The 20,984-nt window shown below is 36.5% G+C and overlaps 3 protein-coding genes across 4 annotated transcripts; 2 read left to right on the forward strand and 1 right to left on the reverse strand.

Moving 5' to 3' along the window:
- Window positions 1–2,494: 2,494 nt before the first annotated feature.
- LOC112039849 (large ribosomal subunit protein eL38z/eL38y) lies at window positions 2,495–5,979 on the forward strand. The gene is made up of 3 exons (XM_024072761.2): window positions 2,495–2,604; window positions 3,551–3,734; window positions 5,732–5,979. Exons 1-3 carry the CDS (start codon window positions 2,602–2,604, stop codon window positions 5,752–5,754), a joined length of 210 nt encoding a protein of 69 aa, XP_023928529.1. The 5' UTR covers window positions 2,495–2,601; the 3' UTR covers window positions 5,755–5,979.
- Window positions 5,980–9,175: 3,196 nt separating this feature from the next.
- On the reverse strand, window positions 9,176–10,216 carry LOC136065744 (uncharacterized). The gene is made up of 3 exons (XM_065769313.1): window positions 10,025–10,216; window positions 9,631–9,980; window positions 9,176–9,485 (listed from the first exon to the last, which is right to left on the reverse strand). The coding sequence occupies exons 1-3, from the start codon at window positions 10,214–10,216 to the stop codon at window positions 9,176–9,178; spliced, it is 852 nt and encodes a 283-aa protein (XP_065625385.1).
- A 3,341-nt stretch (window positions 10,217–13,557) lies between these two features.
- LOC112039855 (protein TRIGALACTOSYLDIACYLGLYCEROL 2, chloroplastic) lies at window positions 13,558–20,380 on the forward strand. Of its 2 annotated transcripts, none has more exons than XR_002886038.2 (6): window positions 13,558–13,698; window positions 14,832–15,531; window positions 15,683–16,012; window positions 17,797–17,912; window positions 19,635–19,742; window positions 19,857–20,380. XR_002886038.2 is itself a non-coding variant. In XM_024072765.2 (6 exons), exons 2-6 carry the CDS (start codon window positions 15,016–15,018, stop codon window positions 19,947–19,949), a joined length of 1,146 nt encoding a protein of 381 aa, XP_023928533.1. In that variant the 5' UTR covers window positions 13,561–13,698; window positions 14,832–15,015; the 3' UTR covers window positions 19,950–20,380. The 2 variants fall into 2 exon arrangements, 1 of the variants encoding a protein (XP_023928533.1); XM_024072765.2 differs by having other exon boundaries at window positions 13,561–13,698; window positions 19,652–19,742.
- Window positions 20,381–20,984: the final 604 nt, after the last annotated feature.

The following is a 20,984-nucleotide window of genomic DNA, read 5'->3' on the forward strand; positions in this document are numbered from 1 at the left end:
AGGAGTGATGACATTATCAATGGTGGTGCAAAGAAATAACAAGGGCAAGGAAACAAAGGAATAATGGAAAATATATATTCCATGCTTCTCAAAATTGGAAAACACTTTCAGCCTCTTTGGAGTTATATTCTATTACCTTTGGAAGAGATTTTTAGTTAAACAAGATCTTTTGGCACACCAAATACAAGAAAAAACATAAAATATTTTCCATTGAAATTAGGGCTATGTATCTAACCCACCAACCGGACAAAACTAACCTAGCTCAACCCAACCCAACCCAAATGGCTCAAGTAGGTTATTCATGAGTTAAGTGAGGTTAAAATTTTATTTTGAACCTCAGGGATTAGGTTGAGTTTGGGTTGAATTTATTTCAACTCATCGAGCCTGGCTTGATGCATATAAATTTATTTTATCACCTTTATTATAATATTTTTAGTTTGATTTGTTATGAAATTTTGAGAATTAGTTTTGATGAATTTAGAAATTTAAAATTTAATTTAGGCATATTATGTGAATTATAATAATTTATTTAAAAAAGTGCTTGAATAAATCCCAATTTTTTACCTGATATGAATTTCAGTAAAACTTGCTGGCTTGACTCATGTGGTTTGGATTAGTTTCTACACATGTGATGTGTTAGATTGAATTAAAAATTTCTCAACCTAACAAGATCATAATGGTTTGAAAGAACTCTCTAGTCTAACCCATGCACACCTTGATTTTTTTTGAGAGAGTTTTAACCTATGGGGTCCGCTCCTGATAATAGCTCTTTATCATCAGACCAAGACACCAATCAGTTTTTGGTGTAGGCGGGGATTGAACCCCAAATCTTTTATACAGTCATCAGAGATTTTATCAGTTGAGCTAACTGGAACCCACATGCACACCTTGATTTTGAAACAAATGAAATGTTAATTAAAAGATATTTTTGGGAGTCAGCTTTCTTTTTTAGTCATCATAGGTTCGAATATGGTTATAAACCAGTTATGGTACATGCATACATGAAATTTATGAAAAAAAAAAAAAATTATTTTATGTTATTAGAAAAACTAAGATATTTCATATTTTCTTGAGAGAAGAAAAACTAGATGAGGGAGTGCAGTTTGGACAAAGAATGATGAGAAAACAAAAGAATAATTAAAATTTTTATTCAAACAAATAAATATAGTCCAAAATCAAGGAGGCATTCTGGTGGGCGCGTGCATGTAGGAAGACCAATCACCACATAAACTAAAAGACTACAATTACAAGCCAAGCCGGAAGCGACTTGCTTCTATTCTTGTTGGGATTGAATATGGATGGGAATCTATAGATCAATCATCCTCTCTAACCAAAGAACTATTTATAAAAGTTTTAGTTCGTTTAATTAAAAATTTAGTTATCGATAAAAAGTGTTTTGAAAATATTTTAATGAAAAAATTGATGAATGAAAGGATAAATTTTATCTCCAAATTCCTCTAACTTATACGTGTTGATTTAGAAGACGACACACATGTATTTTAATCACATGACTTATTAAGTCATTTAAATAATTTATATATAAATGTTAAGTATGTCATGTGATTAAAAGAATATATGAATGAATTTTAATCATTATGCAATAAATTGAAGATTTTTTTTTTTTTTTAATGTGGAAGAATCTTTCTTTATAACGATTCAAAAAAAAAATCTATTTTCATTTAAAACTAAAATTCTTCTACTATTATTTCCCCAAAAATAAAAAACAAAAACAAAGTTTTCCAACAAACTCGCCTTATTTTTTTTTTTTTATTAGATGTGAATTTTGACAAATTCACAATTAACTTGCATTTTCTTATTATGTTATCCATACTTGCAAAATTTTCAGAAAATAAAAAATTAATAGTTATGTCAGCAATCAAATATTTATATTTAAAATTTTTGTAGTTTTAAATTATGCATAAGAAATAAATTTATGGATCACAAAATAAATAATGTCTCATTTGAATGAAATTAACATGCACATTAAGTACTTAAAGAATTTGTAATTTAATAATTAAAATTTTAAAATATGTAACAATGTTAATTTATAAAAAAAATTTGTCCTTAAAAATATGTAACCATGTTAATTTATTATTTATAAATAATACTTACTTTTTCGTGGCTCATTTTCTGAAAGTTCAAAATAAATAAGATTTCCTTTTAGATATTCAACATTATTATTCAAGTCCATTATCTCATGGGCTTTGGTATATCTGTGTTGACCCAACAAGCCTAAGAAACCAACCCATTAAAAGTACTTGGGCCATGGAGTATTTTTTTAAATTATAAAATGGGCCATGAATTTTTTTATTTTTATTTTTTTGTATAAAGGACCACGGAGTGTTGATACTCATTACTCAGTTAAACACAAACCCAGTCCAAGACAATTACTCTATTAGGCCTAAACCAAGTAAACCCAAGCCCATAGCTCCACGGTCCAGAGCGTAATATAAACAAATCCATAGGGCTAAAACAGTCCATACACCTTAAAAACTAGGGTTTATGAGTGACCTATATATTTATATTCAAAGATCAAAACTTAGCTAGGGTTCGGAGCTTGCCAAACTTCACCAAAGAGGCCCTCAAACTCCCGAAAGCAAAATGGTATTTTGGATCTCTGTCTCTTCCTCATTTTTTTTTTTGTTCAGTACTCTGGTACTTTTTGAGTATGTTTATATGTATATACATGTAGTTACATTTGTATATTTGTGTTTGTTTTTCATTTGATGATGAAAATGGGTTTTTAGATCTTTGTTTTGAGTGTTTGAAAATGGGTTTTTAGTATTTTTTTTATTCTGGGTTTTGGTTTATGTGGAAGGATTTAGTTGAAATGAGAGTTGGGTTTTCTGGGTTTAGTTTGTTTTGTGGTTTAGTTGTAATGGAAATTCAAATAGTTGGGTTTTCTGGGTTAAAGGTATAGGGTTTTATTTATTGGAAATTCAAATGGTTGGGTTTAAAAGTAGCATAATGATGAAAATGCATATGTAGAGCATGAAATGTGGTTGCTGAGAGAAAAGTATAGGGTTTTATTTATTGGAAATTCAAATAGTTGGGTTTAAGGGTTTAAGGTATATGGTATTGTGTAGAAATTGAGGAAAAAAGTAGCAAAATAATGAAAATGCACATGTAGAGCATGAACTGTGGTTGCTCAGAGAAAAGTGACTTATGCTTGATATGGGTCATGTTGATTATGGATTAAACTGTCATCCATATTATCCTCTTTTAACTTGTTTTCGTGACAAAAAGATCCTGTGTTAAATTTAGATATATTTTTCCAGTTGCATTGTATGGTGTCCTGCATTTTTTTTGATAGGTTCTAGTTTAATTTTTCAAACATTGTCATTTTTGGTTGCTGTGGTTGACATATCACCTTGTATGCTAACTTATCTGTGTCATTTGTGTTTTACTCGTTACCTATGGTTTGTGTTAATGTTATTAATGTTTGGTTTTTGTAGTTGAGATGCCAACTTATTCACTGATATTGTATGCCATTTGTGCTTTTATTTATTGTCTTCTAATGCAAAGTTCTATTTGGGATTATGGTTTACAGCCGAAGCAAATCCATGAGATTAAGGACTTCCTTCTCACTGCCAGAAGGAAAGATGCACGCTCTGTGAAAATCAAGAGGAGCAAAGATGCGGTTAAGTTCAAGGTCCGTTGCTCCAAGTATCTGTACACATTGTGTGTCTTCGACTCTGAGAAAGCTGACAAGTTGAAGCAGTCTCTTCCTCCAGGTTAGTGATGCAAAATTATCTTTAGGAATCACATATATTGTCTTTAAATTGAATCTTTGTTAATGATGAATAAACTACAAACGCATTTGGGTAATTGTTTCCTGTCTATATGGATTTGTAGTGTAATGAGAAAATTTTCGTTCATTCATTTTTTTTTCTTATAACTAGTTAAGATGTCATTGCACTGAATGTGACTTTATGTCTATTGAAAATAGGAGATAAAAGAAAATTATCTTCAAATTTACATTTAAAAAAATAATAACTGATAGTAATTACATAATAAATTAGACAAGGCCTTGTACTTTTTAGAGTATTATAGTCAGATGATTCCTTAATTAAGATTAATAAAGTAGGCCTTATTTTCAATTCCATTCTACTTTGAAATTATGGAGCCAATTAAAGATGATATACCAATTACCAAACCATTTTAATATGTTTTGTTTACATGGCCATTCATAACATCACAATTTGTTATGGATTGCCATGTAGCTGATCCTTTTTTTTTTTAAATGCTGATCTTTGTTTTAGTTATTTTGTTGTATTAGGTGTTACCATTTTCTTACTTGATTTATTTTTACCAGCTCAATGTTAACCACATCATTACCACTTTTCAACCCCCCAAAAAAATTACAATTTTTTTTAAATTACAGTTTTTTTATATTGCCAAGCTTGCATTACCAATTTACAGGCATCCTTACCACAATCATATGTATATATATATATATATATGTAAATTCGTAATTTACGCAGTGTCTTAATTGTGCCATGTGGGAGGTTCTTTCTAGAACATTTAACTATAATGTTTTTGTCACACATCAAGAAGTTGTTATATATAAATTAACCTGTTACTTCTTAGCCATTTGTGAATAAAATGCAAAAATCTTGGCAAGATACATCAGTATGCATCAAATGTTATTCAATTATCTTTATCATATTTTGAGAGTAAGTTAAGTCATTGCCTTATGACTTACTATGTGCCGATTTGTTGGTGACAAGGAAGGAAAAATTTCATGTGGGCTTTTTGGTCATCTATCCCAACATAAGTATCTTTGCAAGATATATGAGTAGTATAAATCAAATATATTTTAAATATTCAAATTTACAATTTCTTCTATAGCATGTGCCATAAAAAGTTAGTGAAATGGATGGAGTGGTGCTTGTGTGATTTTGGTATTTTACCCCATATTATATGCTTGTTCTCACAACGCAAACCCCAAAGGTAGCTGTAAATGACATTTTGATGTCCATAAATTCAAGCTAGACCCCTTGTCTTGTTAATTATTATTTAAGCCCAAAATGCTTGTTAAGAATATATTTGGAATATTCTAGCTACAAAAGGGTATTTTTGTAGAAGTGGAAAGATGATCCAAGATGTTTCAAGTGCAAGACAAGGGATTTCTTCGATTTGTGGAATCTAAAGTTTTTACAGTTTCCTAGTTATCATTACTCATGGGCCTATACCCTGTTGACATTTGGGGTCATGACATAGTGTTTGTTTTTGGGTCAACTGATGAAGCCTTGCTTACATTGAATGAGGTAGTGAAATATCTTGTGCGTAAGCCTTCTTAAATTTACAGGGTAGCCTTCCCCCTTCTAAAACTTTTCCTCATGGTCAAATGCAAGACCTTCCAAATGAATTGTTAATTGTGTCCTCCTAGGTTGTGTTGTCTTGAAACTATACATATGATTTCACCAATTGATTTTAATTCAACTAAAAGGCAAGGTTTTAGCATTTGGGCTATATTATTGCAAGTCTATTACTGTGTGTGTTAATTTTGTTTTATTATAATTCTGATCATGTTTCTATAACAAATATAGAAGAATTCTTTATGCATTTAAACTTGATTTTAATGTTCTCTGATTGGTAAGTTGGAGTGTTGGCTTTTATGTGTCCAATTTTCTATCTTCACCCTTGGTGTGAGAGAACTATGCTTGTTGACTCTGTTAATTTGTGGTGTGTGGATCTATTAATTTATTCATACATTTCATGTTTGCAGGTTTGAGTGTGCAAGACCTGTGAATTTGGACCAGGGACCCAAGCATGTCAAATGTTTACTAGGGAGATGAGACCAAGATTTAGTTGTCTTATGCTGTTTCACAGTGATTGAAATACATCGTTATAACAACAAATTTGAGCTTGATATTTACTTAATTGCTAGGTGTACTTGGCTCTTGCCTTTAGTTGGTTCTGGATTAAACTTAATTTTTGTATTATTCCAGTTTCTATTTAATAGTTCATTTTACATGTTTGTTATGTCTTTAGCTGCGATGGTTGCATTCTATCCTCTGGCCAGTTGATTATTCTGTAGAGCCTTTACTACCACTTTTCTAATTATTATTCATGGTCAGAGTTCAAGAAATCCCTTTAAGGCTTTAAGTATGGTTAATTAAATCTTAAATAAGTAAAATCTCATCAAGATCCCAATTTAAATAAAATTAATTAATTATAAATTGGCATATGATTAGTTGAAAGTATTTTTAGAATATTAACTAAATTAAAAAATATATATATATACTAATTGGATATAATATTTGAAAAATAATATTAGTTATTTTAATAGTTTGTAGGATGTGACGACTGACGATACTCTATTCAATCTTAATTATATAATCTTAAAGGATCCCGATTCTGGTAAAAGTAGTAATACAATGTAGGCAGAGAATTTTCTAGGATATTTATTTTTTTGAACAAATTACTCTGAAATTATAGCTTATGATAAAGTAGTAAAATGTTTAGCTTATTTCCCTCTTCAGTGGCAGATATCGCCACTATATGGTGCGAGTTCTGGCAAAATTTTGGTATAATGAGTTATTAAACCAAAGTTCGTTTGTATGTATGTTGTTTAAATTGCTATTGGAGGAAAAAGCTTGCTGCGGTGGGATTGTATTCAGTAAAAAAAGCTAATAAAGGTTTGGATGCATTATTTTGTAGAACAATTTGTAGTATGAACGTTATTTAAGAGTTAATTGTCATGGTGTGCCCTTACCCTGCACCCTTTGGTGGTTGATCTCCCAGGCCAATTTAGCATCCTCCTCGCTACCAATTTGCATAACAAATAAGCACTTATAAAACATATGATTCCTTGATAGTCAACTAATAATGACTTCATGCTTGTAATAAGACTAATAAACCATAATCCTTTCCCAACATCTTTCTACAGGCAATTTATCCCTAATTGCATTCCTTGTATATGTCATTTTATTATTTTCAATTTGAGAGCATTTTAAACTCATCTCCATTACCACTTATATGCACCTTAAGCATTTCATTTTGAATAAGCACAATTTGGCTAGAGCTTTGTAATTTAAGAACATTGCTTACTCTTTTTTATGAGGAGGATTGAGGTTCAAATTTTTCACAAAAAAAAAAAAAAAAAAAAAAAAAAAAGAAAAGAAAAGAAAAAGAAAGAANGGCCTGTGCAAGTCGAGAGGGCCTCGGCAGGGTGCCGAGCCGTGGCCAGGGTCAGCATGTGAGTTGCCACTCCTGGGATGTGCAGCAACTGAAAGAGTCAAAAACCTGACTGCAGCTGTTTAAACACGACCCAGGTATCCCTGCATTCTTTCGTCCTTTGCCTCAAACTCGCCTTGTACCTGACCTACTACCAATCTTGAGTCCGAGAACAATTCCACGGACTTTCCCCCCATTTTACGGACCATTGTCATTCCATCAGTAGGGCCTCATACTCCGCCTCGTTATTCGTTGCCGAGAAGTCCAGCCTTAATGACTTCTCGATGGTGATTTTCTCGGGGATATTAGTACCAGCCCAACTCCAGATCCTCGTTGGTTTGCCCGCGCATCAACGTACACTTCCCAATGGAGGGATTCTGTTGGGAGATCATGCCAACTGATTTTTCATCATGCCTGACGTGGGCTTTACTTCTTCTAACTGGGCTCCGTGAACTCAGCCACAAAATCTGCGAGGACCTGTCCCTTGACCGATGTGCGGGAGCATATATCTTATATCGAAAGTCCCTAAGTGTGTACCCACTTGGCAATCCGACCGGTGTAGTCAGCACTTCGGAGTATAGTTTTGAGTGGGAGTTGTGTGAAACGATGACGTGTGGGCTTGGAAGTAGTGAGGTAGCTTCCGTGCCCAGCACTACGCTAGGATAGCCTTCTCCAGAGGCAAGTAGCGAATCTCGGCCTCATGCAGCGACTTGCTTACGTAATAAACAGGCCTTTGCACACCAGAATCTGAATCGTATCAACACCAAGCTCACTGCATAGGGAGCTACAGCGATGTAGGGAACAGTACCTCATCGGCTCAGGGCTGGACATGATAGGTGGCCGAGCGATAATCCTTGAGTTGTTGGAATGCAGAAGCACATTCTTCAGTCCATTCGAATCCCTTCACTTGTGGAGTAGGGAGAAAAAGGGACGACACCTGTCTGCTGATCTAGAGATGACCGATTGAGGGCCGCGGTCATCCCGGTTAGCTTCTGAACCTCCTTGGGGTTCCGAGGAGCTCGTAGATCGTTGATGGCCTTTATCTGGTCGGGGTTGACTTCGATTCCTCTGTGCGTGACCATGTATCCTAAATTTTCCCGGACCCTACCCCAAACGAGCACTTAGAAGCATTCCATCGTAGCTTGTACTTTCGTAGATCTCAAAGTACTTTCAAGGTCCTTCACATGCTCGGCTATAACTTTGCTCTTCACCACCATGTCATCTATGTAACCTCGATGTTCTTGCCCAGCTGTGGCTCGAACATCCTCGTCATCATCCTCTGGTAGGTAGCTCGCGTTCTTCAAGCCAAACGGCATTACTTTATAGTGGTAGTTGCCAATAGGGTGACAAATGCAGTCTTCTTCTGGTCTTCCCGGGGCTAATGGTATCTGGTGGTAGCCTTGGAAGGCGTCTAGGAAGCTCATCCGAGGGTGGCCGACAGTGGCATCGACCAACTGATCTATTTTTGCATTGGGAACGGGTCTTTGGGCATGCCCTGTTCAGATCCGTGAAGTCTACGCATACTCGCCACTTCCCACTCTTCTTCTTCACCACCACGGTATTTGCCAGCCATTCAGGATAAAAAACCTCTTTGATAGCCCCGCCACTTTGAGTTTCGCTACTTCGTCTCTTACTGCATCAGCATGCTCCTTGGATGGGCGCCGAATGGGCTGTTTCTTGGGGTGATCAGTGGATTCACCTTCAAGTGGTGGCATATAAACTCCGGGTCTACCCTGGGGCCTCGCAAGGATTCCAGGCAAATACATCGAGATTTCGCTTTAGGAACTCTATCAGTTCTCCCTTCTCTTGGAGAGGCAGCTGAGATCCGACTTGAAAGAACCTATCAGGATCATCTCCGATGACCACTTTTGTCAGATCCTCACATCGAGTGCCTTCAATTGGTTCTTCAAAGGGCAACCCCGAGACTGTAGTTGCTATAAATCCCTCCCGGCTGCGTCCGAGGACTCGGCTGGGGTCTTATGCTGAATGGCAGCTACCAAGCACTGACGAGCAATAGACTGGTCTCCTCGGATCTCGCGTATCTGTCCTTCTGACGGATATTTGACCTTTTGGTCAAAGTAGATGGAACAGCCCCAAGCGCATGAATCCAAGGTCTGCCCACGAGTGCCGTGTAGGGCGAATATGCATCCACAACTATGAAATCTAACTCCACCACCTCGGTGCCCGACTGCACCGGTAAGCGTATCCGGCCTTTCGGAACGACAGGCCTTCCTTCAAAGCTCAAGAGGGGGGAATCGTACGGCGTCAGGTCCTGGGGCTTTAGGCCTAGCCCTTGTAGAGGTCTGGGTACATTACCTCCACAGCACTACCCTGATCCACCATCACTCTCTTTACATCGTACCCTCCTATCCTGAGGGTGACAACTAGTGCATCATTATGGGGTTGGATGGTGCCGATCATGTCTTCGTCCGAGAATCCATGACCAACGGGACACCAGACTCAGTTCTCTTAGGTCCTCGGCCCGACTCCCCTACGGGTGGTCGACCTACTGACATAACTTTCAATGGCCAGGATCCTGTTCTTCCTGGCACGGCGAAGACGACGTTTATAGTCCCTAGCGGCGGTTTTGGGGGGTCATCTCTGCGTGGCCCTGGTCCCGTCTGCCCTCGGCCACTGGAGGGGTACAGGAGGTGTTTCAATTTACCATCACGGACCAGTTGGTCCAGGTGATCCCACAGGCTCCTACAATCCTCCGTGGTGTGCCCATGGTCTTGATGGTACTGGCAGTAGAGATTATAGTTGCGTTTCTCGGGTTTCCTATCATCTTGTTCGGCCACCTGAAGAATGATTCGTTCTTGATCTTTTCCAGGACCTGGTGTACTGGCTCTTTGAACACGGTGTTGACCGATTGAGGATTCATCGATCCTGATTGCCCGGCAAAATCCCTTCGCGGTTTATTATAATTGTAACGGTCCGACCGCGAATCCCTCCTCTCTTGAGAGATAACCTTGTCCTTTCCCTTGCCCTGCTGCTGATCTTCTTCAACCCTCTTATACTTCTCTATGCGGTCCATTAGCTGACGCACGTTTGCGACCGGTTTGCCAGACAGAGATGCCCTCAAACCGTGATCAGTGGGGAGGCCGAGCTTGAATGTACTGAGGCCATTGCATCATTGTTACCTTCCACCTCATTGAACATCTCCCAGTACCTATCTGAATATGTCTTCAAGGATTCACCTTCCTGCATGAACAAAGATAGCAGGGAAGAGACAGGTCTGGCCGCTCTTCGGCAGGTGACAAAACGGGAGCCGAATGCCTGAGTGAGCTCTTTGAAGGAGTTGATGGAGCCTGCCTTCAAGCCGTCAAACCACCTCATGGCCACAGGCCCCATACTGGAAGGGAAAACCCTGCACATCAGGGCTTCGTCTCTGGCGTAGACAGCCATCTTTTGATTAAAATGACTCACATGCTCCACGGGGTCAGTCTTACCATTATAGATGGTAAACGTTGGCTGGTTAAAACGCCGAGGGAGTCTAGCCTCCTCTATCATGCGCGTGAAGGGCGACTTAGATATCTGGTTCAGAGCCCTGTTCATGGCATCATTCTCCATGTCCTCGTGTGATGGACTTCTACGTTGTCTCTTACGATGGGATTCCTCCACATAAGTGTAGGACTCGCTGGCTGGTGTCTTAGATTTGTGCTGATAAGAGACATCCTGCTCATCATCAAGATCATCCTCAGAGTATGAGGAAGCCCGTCTCCTCTTTGCATGGCGCAGCTCTCTCTTTAGTTTTTCTACTTCCAGTTGCAAGTCGCGGTTCTTCTTTGCATGGGACATGTGACTTCCGCTCTGTGATTGGCCCTGGCTAAGGCGCACTGTGTGTACGCTACCTTCACGATTTTGTCTCCTCTCTAGGTTGGCGAAATGGTCCACGTGTTGGGATGCCCTGGATTTTGCTTGCTGTTCACCTTGCCCTGCCATCATCAACTGTTGTTTTCACTCTTGCACAAGCCCTTCCCACAGACGGCGCCAATTGTAGGGTCAGTTTTTGCGGCCCATGCCCAAGGAAGTATGGATTAGGAGCCCTTTCACCCACTCTCTACAAATTTATTGTTTTGGGCTCGGTGGGCTCCTAATCCATACTTCCTTGGGCATGGGCCGCAAAAACTGACCCTACAGTTAAAATACAAGTAATTGTATTTGATGAATATATATTTGAAGAGTTAACATAAACGTTACGACATTTGTTATAATACATATGACAAATCTCAACTAATATGTTTATGGTCTATAACCAATCTTAAAAAAAATTGAAATTAATGCCCCATTGTTGAAATATAATAATATCAAGGAAAGCCCTTCAATCAATCAAATAGTACTACAATATGAAGATTTTAATATCAAAACCTAGCACACAAATGCTTTTATTTTATTTTTCCTTTTCTTAGCTAGAAGACAAAACAATGTGGCTAAGGAAAAGAAAAATGTGAAATTCATGCCAAAGAGATGTGAAAAAAAATGTGAGTTTCAAGGTTATCCACTTTTATGATTTTATCTTGGAGCATTGGCATTAGGTGTATTAGCATTTGGCACATCAAAAAAAAAAAAAAAATCCACCTATATCTCTCAAATCTCAAAATTTTTGGCATTCACTATAATAACATTCTAAATTTGTGAGGGTAAAAGTTTTATTTATTTATTATTTTACAATATCTACTCTCCATACTCTCTCTTCTTCTTTGCCTTCTTTCCTTTCAAAACTTCCTACTTCAGTGCTTCCCGCGGCTCTCCATCTCTCTACACCAAACCTTCACCGCTCTAAGACTCTACCTCCATTAGATTTTCTCTCTTCTTGCATAAGCCCAGCCATGGCTTAAGCTATATGCATAGCACCGCCATCACCGAGATGGATGTCATCCCCTCTCTTTCTCTCTCTCTTCTATTTCATTTTCCCAAATTTTTTGTTTTGATTTTGGCTAAAATCTATTGCTTTTCCCATTGTTTGTTTGATTTTTGGGTAAAATATTATTTTGGTCCCTAAATTTTATCAAAAGTTTGTTTTTCATTCCTAAACTTTAAAAAGTTCTTTTTTAATCCCTAAACTTTGTAAAAAAAAAAAAAATCAATATTTCAGAGACAAAAATAGGGATGAAAAAAGATTTTTTTTTTTCAATAGTTTAGAAATAAAAAAATAAACTTTTAGCAAATTTTAAGGATATTAATAACATATTTTCAATAATTTGAAGGTTTGTGTTAATGATGGATGAGGAAAATGTTGAGAGAAAACTCATCGTGAAAGTTAAGGGTGTATTCAGTTCGGTTTCGGTTGGTTTTCATGGCCAACCGAAACCGACCAAAATGGCTGGAAACCTATCGATTTTGGTGTATTTCAGTTTCGGTTGGTTTTTGATTTTCCAAAGAGAGGGTTATTGAGATTTTCAAAACCCTAAGTCCCTAACTTTAATCACACATAAAAAAAATGGCTGGAAACCTATCGATTTCGGTGTATTTCAGTTTCGGTCGGTTTTTGATTTTCCAAAGAGAGGGTTATTGAGATTTTCAAAACCCTAAGTCCCTAACTTTAATCACACATAAAAAACAAAGCAATAGAGCAACAAAGAGAGAGTTGTTGAACAAATCAGAACGACAGAGAAAGAAAAACTTCCAACAATATTTGTTCAACAATTTACACACAGATTCCACCATAAAATTGAAAATATTTTGAATTAGCAAAATGGTCCAAATAGAACTTTACCGTTGTTGCACCATAGCAAGAGCCTAACACCATGCTTGAGCCTACCACCATGTCTTTGTGGTGACTTTTCAATAAAGAACACAAATATGTGACTTAGAGAGAAGAGAGAGGCATGACCATGGTCCCTAGGCTCAAAGAAAGAAAGAAAAAAAAAAAGGAATAAGGAGGCGCTGAAGCATAAAGGGTAGAGAGACAGAAATTTGGGGAAGGGGACGGCCGAAGAAAAGAAAAGAAAATGAGGCTATTTATATCATGCCACTATTACCACTAAGCTATTAATCATTTACTTCTTAAAGTTACATAAATATATATACATATATATATATATATATCGGTTCGGTTCGGTCGATTTCTGGTGAAAAAATTCAGCACCAAAACTGAACCGAAATATTTTGATTTTCTAAAATTCAAACCAAAACTGAACCGAAAAATTGAACTTAGTTCGGTCACTTTCGGACGGTTTTTTTGGTTCGTCGGTTTTTTGTATACCTAGTGAAAGTGATAATGGTTTGACACAGACCCGAGTCACCCGAGTATAAAACCCAAGTGGGTTGAATAAAAAAATGCGGGTCCCATTTCCCACCAACCATTCCTATGAAAATTACCAATACACCCCCTCAAAACCTTCAAAATGACCCAAATCTAAATACTTTACCATTTTTGCACGTTTATGTTTCCTCCAGTAAATAAAATCATCAAAAACCTCGTTTCGCTTTGTCCCCATCTGCATCTGCGAGAAGAAAATGCAAATGACACTGGAATAAAAAAAATCCTCAGGCTCCTCGAACCCTAGCTCAAAGGTAAAAATAAAAAAAAAAACCATATCCCCATTTTGAGAATGGTTTCCTATTTCAAGAGTTATGTTGATTTTAATGGGTTTTTGTCTTTGTTGGGATTGGGATTTGTTGCTTGCAAAAATTTGAGACACTCAAAGATTTTGTTTCTTGTACTTGGGTTTGTTTCATTTTTAGTTGAAAGTGGGTCTTGATTTTGAGCTTTCATACTGTACTCGTTTGGGACATATTGTTTGTCTTCATTATTGTGAGTGTGTTCCTTGACTGGGTTGATTTATCTTTTGTTTTGATGAATTCCAAACAAATATTTGTTCATTATGTTGTAAGATTAGAGAAATTAAATGGCCAAACAGAAAGCTTAATTTTTTTATTTTTTTCTTTTCAACTATGTTAGTACAAACTAAGTGTAGTACTGTAGTTCAGATGAGTGTGTTTTTTTAGTTGTCTTTCACATTTCCTGAAAATTTTTAGTATTCAAACAAAGGGTTATTTAGGTTTTGAATCTAGTAGATTTTGTGGGATTTTTGTGATTTTAGTTATTTGGTAATGTTGAGACAATTTATTTATGTACTTAATAATTTGCAACTCTGGATTATCATTGAATTTGATTAAAACAAGTGGTTTGAAGATATGTAATGTAAGCATTGTTTGATATATATGAAAATTTTGGGAAAATGGGGGGATTCCAATGCTCTGTTTGGTTGCTAAGAAAAATGTAGGAACGGTTGAGGGAAAACAATGTTTGAAGTAATAGATTGTGGTTGGTTAGGACATCACCTTACCTCTGTGCAACTGATCTTAATGCTATTGCTTTGCTAACTTGATGTTTCGTAATTTTACTTATTTATTTACTTTCAGTTTCAAAACAAAAACAAGAACATTGGAATCTAATTACTTTCCCTTTTCTATGCAAAAATTATGAATTAGCTTTTATCTTTTAATTTAACTGAAAACAACTTACATAAAAGCTTACTTTCAATATTTATTTTAACTTGTTTTACATGTTTTTGTAAACCAAATTGTGCATGAATTATTTTTTCTATCAGTGTATGCCTATTATAATTGACTGAATTTTTGTTCCTTTGTTAGGCTTATGACAACTATTTCTGATGAATCTTTTTCCCCCCCTTTGTTTCTAGGTTTTGTTTTGCAGTCCATCAAATTGGCCCTGTAGAAGTTTCAGCAGTTTAAGATTCATAAGAAACCCCGTTTTAGATTGTTAGAATTGGCTCAAGAAGTTGGCATTGAGAACAAGTAGTGCGGAGAAATTTTCTGCAATCTCATTATTGGTGAATCTTTTCTCCATTTAGGACTGTGCTTAAGATGGTTGGTAAATCTTTTGTTCAGGTCTCAACATGCCCAACAGTGCTGTCTTCATCATTGATTACCCTCCCACCTAGTTCTTCAAATTGCTTGCCTTGTCTTCCATCAAGACCATGCAAGAAACTCACCAGAGTAGTTGCCATGTCTGCTGATGCAGGACATAGCCAGCCATCCTCTTCAACAAAAAAGAATCCGCTTGCAGTTGTTTTGGATGTTCCTAGGAACATGTGGAGGCAAACATTACGGCCATTGAGTGATTTTGGGTTTGGACGTGGGAGCATTTGGGAAGGTGGGGTGGGGTTGTTTCTAGTATCTGGCGCGGTTATTTTTGCGCTCAGTTTGGCTTGGTTGAGGGGATTCCAAATCCGGTCTAAATTCAGGAAGTACAATACTTTCTTTGAATTTTCCCAGGCTTGTGGTATTTCCACAGGAACACCCGTGAGGATTAGAGGGGTGACTGTTGGCAATGTCATACGCGTTAATCCTTCCTTGAAGAGTATTGAAGCAGAGGTTGAGGTGTGTTTGACTGCCATTTTTTCATTATGGATATGTGATTTTACTTATGTTTCCATCTTACAATCAAATTCTGGACTTGTTGTTTTTGACGTTGATGTGATCAGTATTTTATTTGGTGTGGATACTACTAATTTTTTTCACCTGTTTGTAGGTTGAAGATGATAAAATAATCATACCTCGGAATTCCCTGGTTGAAGTAAACCAGTCTGGTCTTCTCATGGAAACCATGATTGATATTACACCTCGAGATCCAATACCAACACCTTCAGCAGGGCCTCTTGACAAAGAATGTGTTAAAGAGGGTCTTATCTTATGCGATAGGCAGAAGCTGAAGGGATATCAAGGAGTAAGTCTGGATGCTTTGGTTGGGATATTTACTCGTCTTGGACGGGAGGTGGAGGAAATTGGTGTTGCCAATACTTATTCGCTGGCTGAACGAGCATATCTAGTTGTTGAAGAGGCAAAGCCACTGCTTACAAAGGTGTGATGTGCCTTTCTTATTATTTTATGCTCAATTTATGATGAGTCTATTCTCTTGAATAAATTGTGAAGTGAATAACCATAGGCTATCTGAGAGTAGGAAGGAGGAAAAGTATACTTAAACTAAGTGGTTTGGTAATAACTAACCAAAACTGGGCCTCACTATCTAAGTTTTTTATTGCTTATGTGCACCGAGCTGTTTATTATTCATATCGCTTATGTGCACCAAATGAGCTACTTCTTTAAAGAGTTCATGTAATTACTTAAAACACAATTATTTCCCATTTTTAGTGAGTGATCTATGGCTGTGCAACCTTTGGAAACATCACTGATACAAGTTTGTTAATTTAGATATGCTGGAAGGCAAAGGATTATAGTGTGTGTATAATGTTATTGTAAAAAATTTAATAGAGAGAACTTAGGGACATTGGCTTTAGCCATTTGGCATCCAACATATGTATATATATATATAGAGAGAGAGAGAGAGAGAGAGAGAGAGAGATATTGGGCCTCTCCTTGGATTTGTACAAATGAGGGAAGTTCTTGCAAAATTAAAGAAGTAGCTCATTGACACGTCCAAGCAGTAATATTACTGAGGTTATGAATGTATCAAGTGTATATGGATGTCAATTCAAGTTGGAACATGAACTTTTTAAATTTTTGATAAGTAGGTACATAAACTTAAAAAATTCTTTGAATATTTGCTAAGTTAGAATTGAGCATTAAACTAACAGAATTAGAACTATATTTTTATTATATATGTAAGCCAATGACAATTTCATGTGCATTAACAAAACCTGAATTCGTCTGGATATTTTGCTTGAATTTAATATTCAGTGTGTGTGAGTGTGTCCCGGCGAGTAACTTCATAGTTCATACAATCTTTGGCATTCACCAATGTATTTTATTTTATTTTATTTTTCAGTTTCAACCTTAAAAGAACATGTTCAAAATAAAATTCAAATCATTGGTGAAATTGTGAAGCCTTTGTGAAAAAAATGCTGTGAGATTAACATTTTTTTAGAGTGTGAGTTGCATCTTGTTTTAAAGGAAATCAGCTGGGAGGAATTGCTTCTTTAGTATTGAGTGTTACACGATGTTGGTGGACACCAATCTGTTTTGTAAGTGGAAAATTCTCATTTCTCAAATTCTAGGATAAGGAGAATGTAGCTGTTGATTTGTGGGAATAAAAGGATTTGAATTTAATGTTCAAAATTCATCTAGTAAAAAAAAAAAAATTCATTTTTATGTTCAAAAGTCATCTAGTATGTTGCTTTATACTTTGATTGAGCAGCTGGATGGAAAACAATTAGATGGTGTGTGTCATGTTCCTTTTTGAAGTTCTGAATTGGAAAAATATGTCAGTTGAAGTTATTGGTCATAGCATACCACCCCTATGAAGGAAATTTTACTTTAGACTTGCTTTCAGTTTAGGTTATCTGGTCTACCCAAACTAAGTTTTATCTTCTCCACATCTGTTGCAAGTGCCTCCTTGTCATTAAGCCGTAGCAGGACCACATCGTTTCTTGTGAGGGCACACTGCATTCTAGCAATGAATTTTTATATCTGATACATACAAGTTTTAAAAAGGCATCAAGGGTCAGAGGCAAGTTAGTAATGTACGGCACTGTATTTTGTGTGTATGTTTACTTGTCCAAAAAGAAGCATTGTGTGAGTTTATGTGCTTGTGTCCTACGTAAATGGTTCAGAATTTCATATTGACAGTTCTCAGTATTTTATGTATTTTAATGCAGAACTATTTTATTTGTTGTAGTGATGTCTCAGATCAAAGCCATGGCTGATGATATCCAACCTTTGCTGGCTGAGGTTCGTGACAGTGGTCTGCTAAAGGAAGTTGAGAATCTAACCAGAAGTCTTACACAAGCGTCTGAGGATTTGAGGTGAGTTATTGCAACCTCCTTTAGTCTTTATTTTTTTCGCTGCAGGGTCTTTTATCATGTGGATATATTTTAGAAGATGGAAACTAACAGTCAAAGGCCCCCTCTACATCCCCCCTTCCCCCCTCTTAAAAAAATAAAAATGCCACCAGAGAGAGAGAGAGAGAGAGATTTTGTTAAATTACTAGTCTTGGTTGATTGAGACCTTGGTAACGTCTGTGAAATCCAGATCTTGGTTTAAGTCTCATTGTTAGCTTTGACACCTTCATCACCTTCTTGGTTCAATATGATGAGGCATGTCATGACAAGTCCTGAATTGTGATACTTTTATGTATAAAATTATTAATCCAAGGTTAGGTTGAGAAAATGAGACAAAATGCTATTCCTAAGTAAGCCAACCTTGAGTCTCAAAATGATAACTTTTTTGGGGCTTGTTTTTGTACTAGCCCATGGTACTGTTGGGCAATAATTTGAAAATGATGACCACCAGAAAACCAAGAATTTCTCAAGGCAAGCTTGCCTTACCTCAACTTAGACATAAGAAAATCAAGAAGCTCCAAACCTCTCCTTGAGCTAAACGTGCCAAACTTATTCAGCCTTTCTTCTCATACTTGACTATCAGACATAAGTTGAGCTGCATTTCATGTAGGTCTAACAATGACACTGCCATGGAAGAATAATTTGTTATTACTTCGCAAACTTGTATATTCAAGATATATACGAGTGGAGTGCTATTGAATTAAAAGTATATTCAAGATGAATTTGTTCTCTTTTGTTTTTCTCTTTCTTGTGGTACAGTTAATGACTATTGTTCATATAGCCCCTAAACACTATATATTTCTCTTTTTTCCTTCTTCCTAAGAACCCCAAATCAAGTTCTTTATCTTTCCTATCAAAACCCTATACCCACCACAATAGGCAAATCAAGGTTGTAGGTTGAAAACCCACCAAGTGGATGTGTGTGTCTATATATATATATATATAAAGTAAAAAATTTAACCATGTTTCATAGGAGAGAAATAAGAACTGGGATGCAACTATTACTTTAGTATGGATTTGACTTTGAGAATAATCATGGTTTTAGAAACTGAATCCTTTTGGGTTGGGTTGGATTAGATAACTTGTGAAACCTGAAAATTGCAATCCTTGATTTTGGATCTGTACTCTTTATGTTTCCCTAGGAAAATATTGTGGACAATCATTCCATTCCACCATCCCGATTCACATTTGTCATAATTTCCATTAAACTATCTTGACCTGTTCCACCACCATTGCCACCACTACACTACCCTTCGCACCTTTACACTGTTAGTCTAGGATACCAACATAACACCTAGGTTATACATGTGATGACACAGATTTTTTTGAACTGCTGGTTGTTTGTCCATAATAGTTGTCCGGTAATTTTACCTTAAACTGTGCGATTTGGGTATCTGATCTCATTGTATTTTAGAATGACCTTGATCAAATTTCAGTAGTCTTTAGACTAAATGGCATCTCTAACCCCCATAAATAGGCTTGGAGGGTGAAATTATCCGCCGGGGCAGGGGGGGGAAGAGAGAGAGAGAGAGGAATGACTTTGTCCATATTTCACTCTTATGCTTGTTCGAGTTCTTATTTAAGAATACTGGAATGTGATTTCTGTGCATGACCTGTTATGAAACTAGGACTGTTCGTAAGATGTTGATCTCTCTCTCTCTCAGTTACTGGCTTACTTTGGTATAGTGTATATTTTTCTGCAGAAGGGTGCATTCATCAATTATGACCCCTGAGAACACTGAGGTGATTCAAAAGTCCATTTACACCCTGATTTTTACCTTGAAGAACATTGAGGTGAGATCCTTTTTGCAGCTGCTTGCTTATTAATTGCAGAAGTTACAAAGTAATTTCTTCTGCAAATTTGGTTTTTATTTATTTATTTATTTATTTATTTTTTCACCATTGTAGAATATAAGCTCTGATATTTTGGGATTCACGGGTGATGAGGCTACAAGACGGAATTTAAAGTTGCTTATCAAGTCCCTTAGCAGGCTATTGTGAAGACAAAGAAAAGGTGGAAATAGGATGGTAGCTTAAAGTGGCAAATTTGCTGATTAAAAAAAATGCTATCCTCCATTTATCGGTGGGAAGAAACCGTAGTGTTGCTCCTTAATTATTTTTGTTTTTGGGTAGCACAAAAGCATCCAACGCAATACTACATTGTTCCATTCTTTTGTCAGAGTGGAAATGTCAATACGAGTTTTGTGGACTGTTTATCCTTTCCCCTATTAGCAGTGAAAATGTTAATGATTTTTAGTGGAGATTATGTTTGTTACTATAGAAAACATTAATTTCAAGTCGAAAATTGGACACCCAAGTGTATCTTGGAGGACCCATTTGTTTCCATCGGTTCAGTTCTTTTAGCTTAATAAAATACAAAGAACTCCATGGCACTTATCAGAAATGTTCAGCCAGAGATATGTTTGGCAGTATGTAATTGTCCATTTCTCCATGTTGAAAGCTTTTGGAAGTTTATAATGTTAATTGTGCCTGTCAACTATAGACAATAGTTTCAGATTTTGACTGACTTACTAGTGCACTCTAAAATTGATGGATCCTATTCTACATGTTTTTATAAACTCATTAACTGGCTAAATATTTTTGTGTGGGTTGCCCCCTTTTCCTAATATCTTTCGGTCACTGTTTGTGATCTTTATTATTATTTTTTAATATCTTTGTTAATGTATACATCACAAGCCAAACTATTTTTTGGGTGTGTGTAAGCTATGTTATACAAAATGTTAAATTTCAGTCGGCATACCTGGTCCACTGCGAAATGTATCCGACCTCTGATAATTTCTTCAAGGTGTATGGCTTAACCCAGATATTTACCCCACCTTTATCTTAGCAGCTCACTTCACTGATTTGCACTGCCTTTACTTAAGCCGTCATTCTGGTGGTTTGTGAATTGTGATAGGAATCGCCAGTAGATCACCCCAAAAAAGTAGGTGTCCATTATTTCATTTGCCTTGTTAAGCCCAGCCCTCGGGAGACTTTTAAGAACCACTCTGGAATCTCAAATTTTATTTATTTATT

The sequence above is a fragment of the Quercus suber genome, unplaced genomic scaffold (genome assembly GCF_002906115.3).
Source record: "Quercus suber isolate HL8 unplaced genomic scaffold, Cork oak 2.0 scaffold_1111, whole genome shotgun sequence".
NCBI lineage: Eukaryota > Viridiplantae > Streptophyta > Magnoliopsida > Fagales > Fagaceae > Quercus > Quercus suber.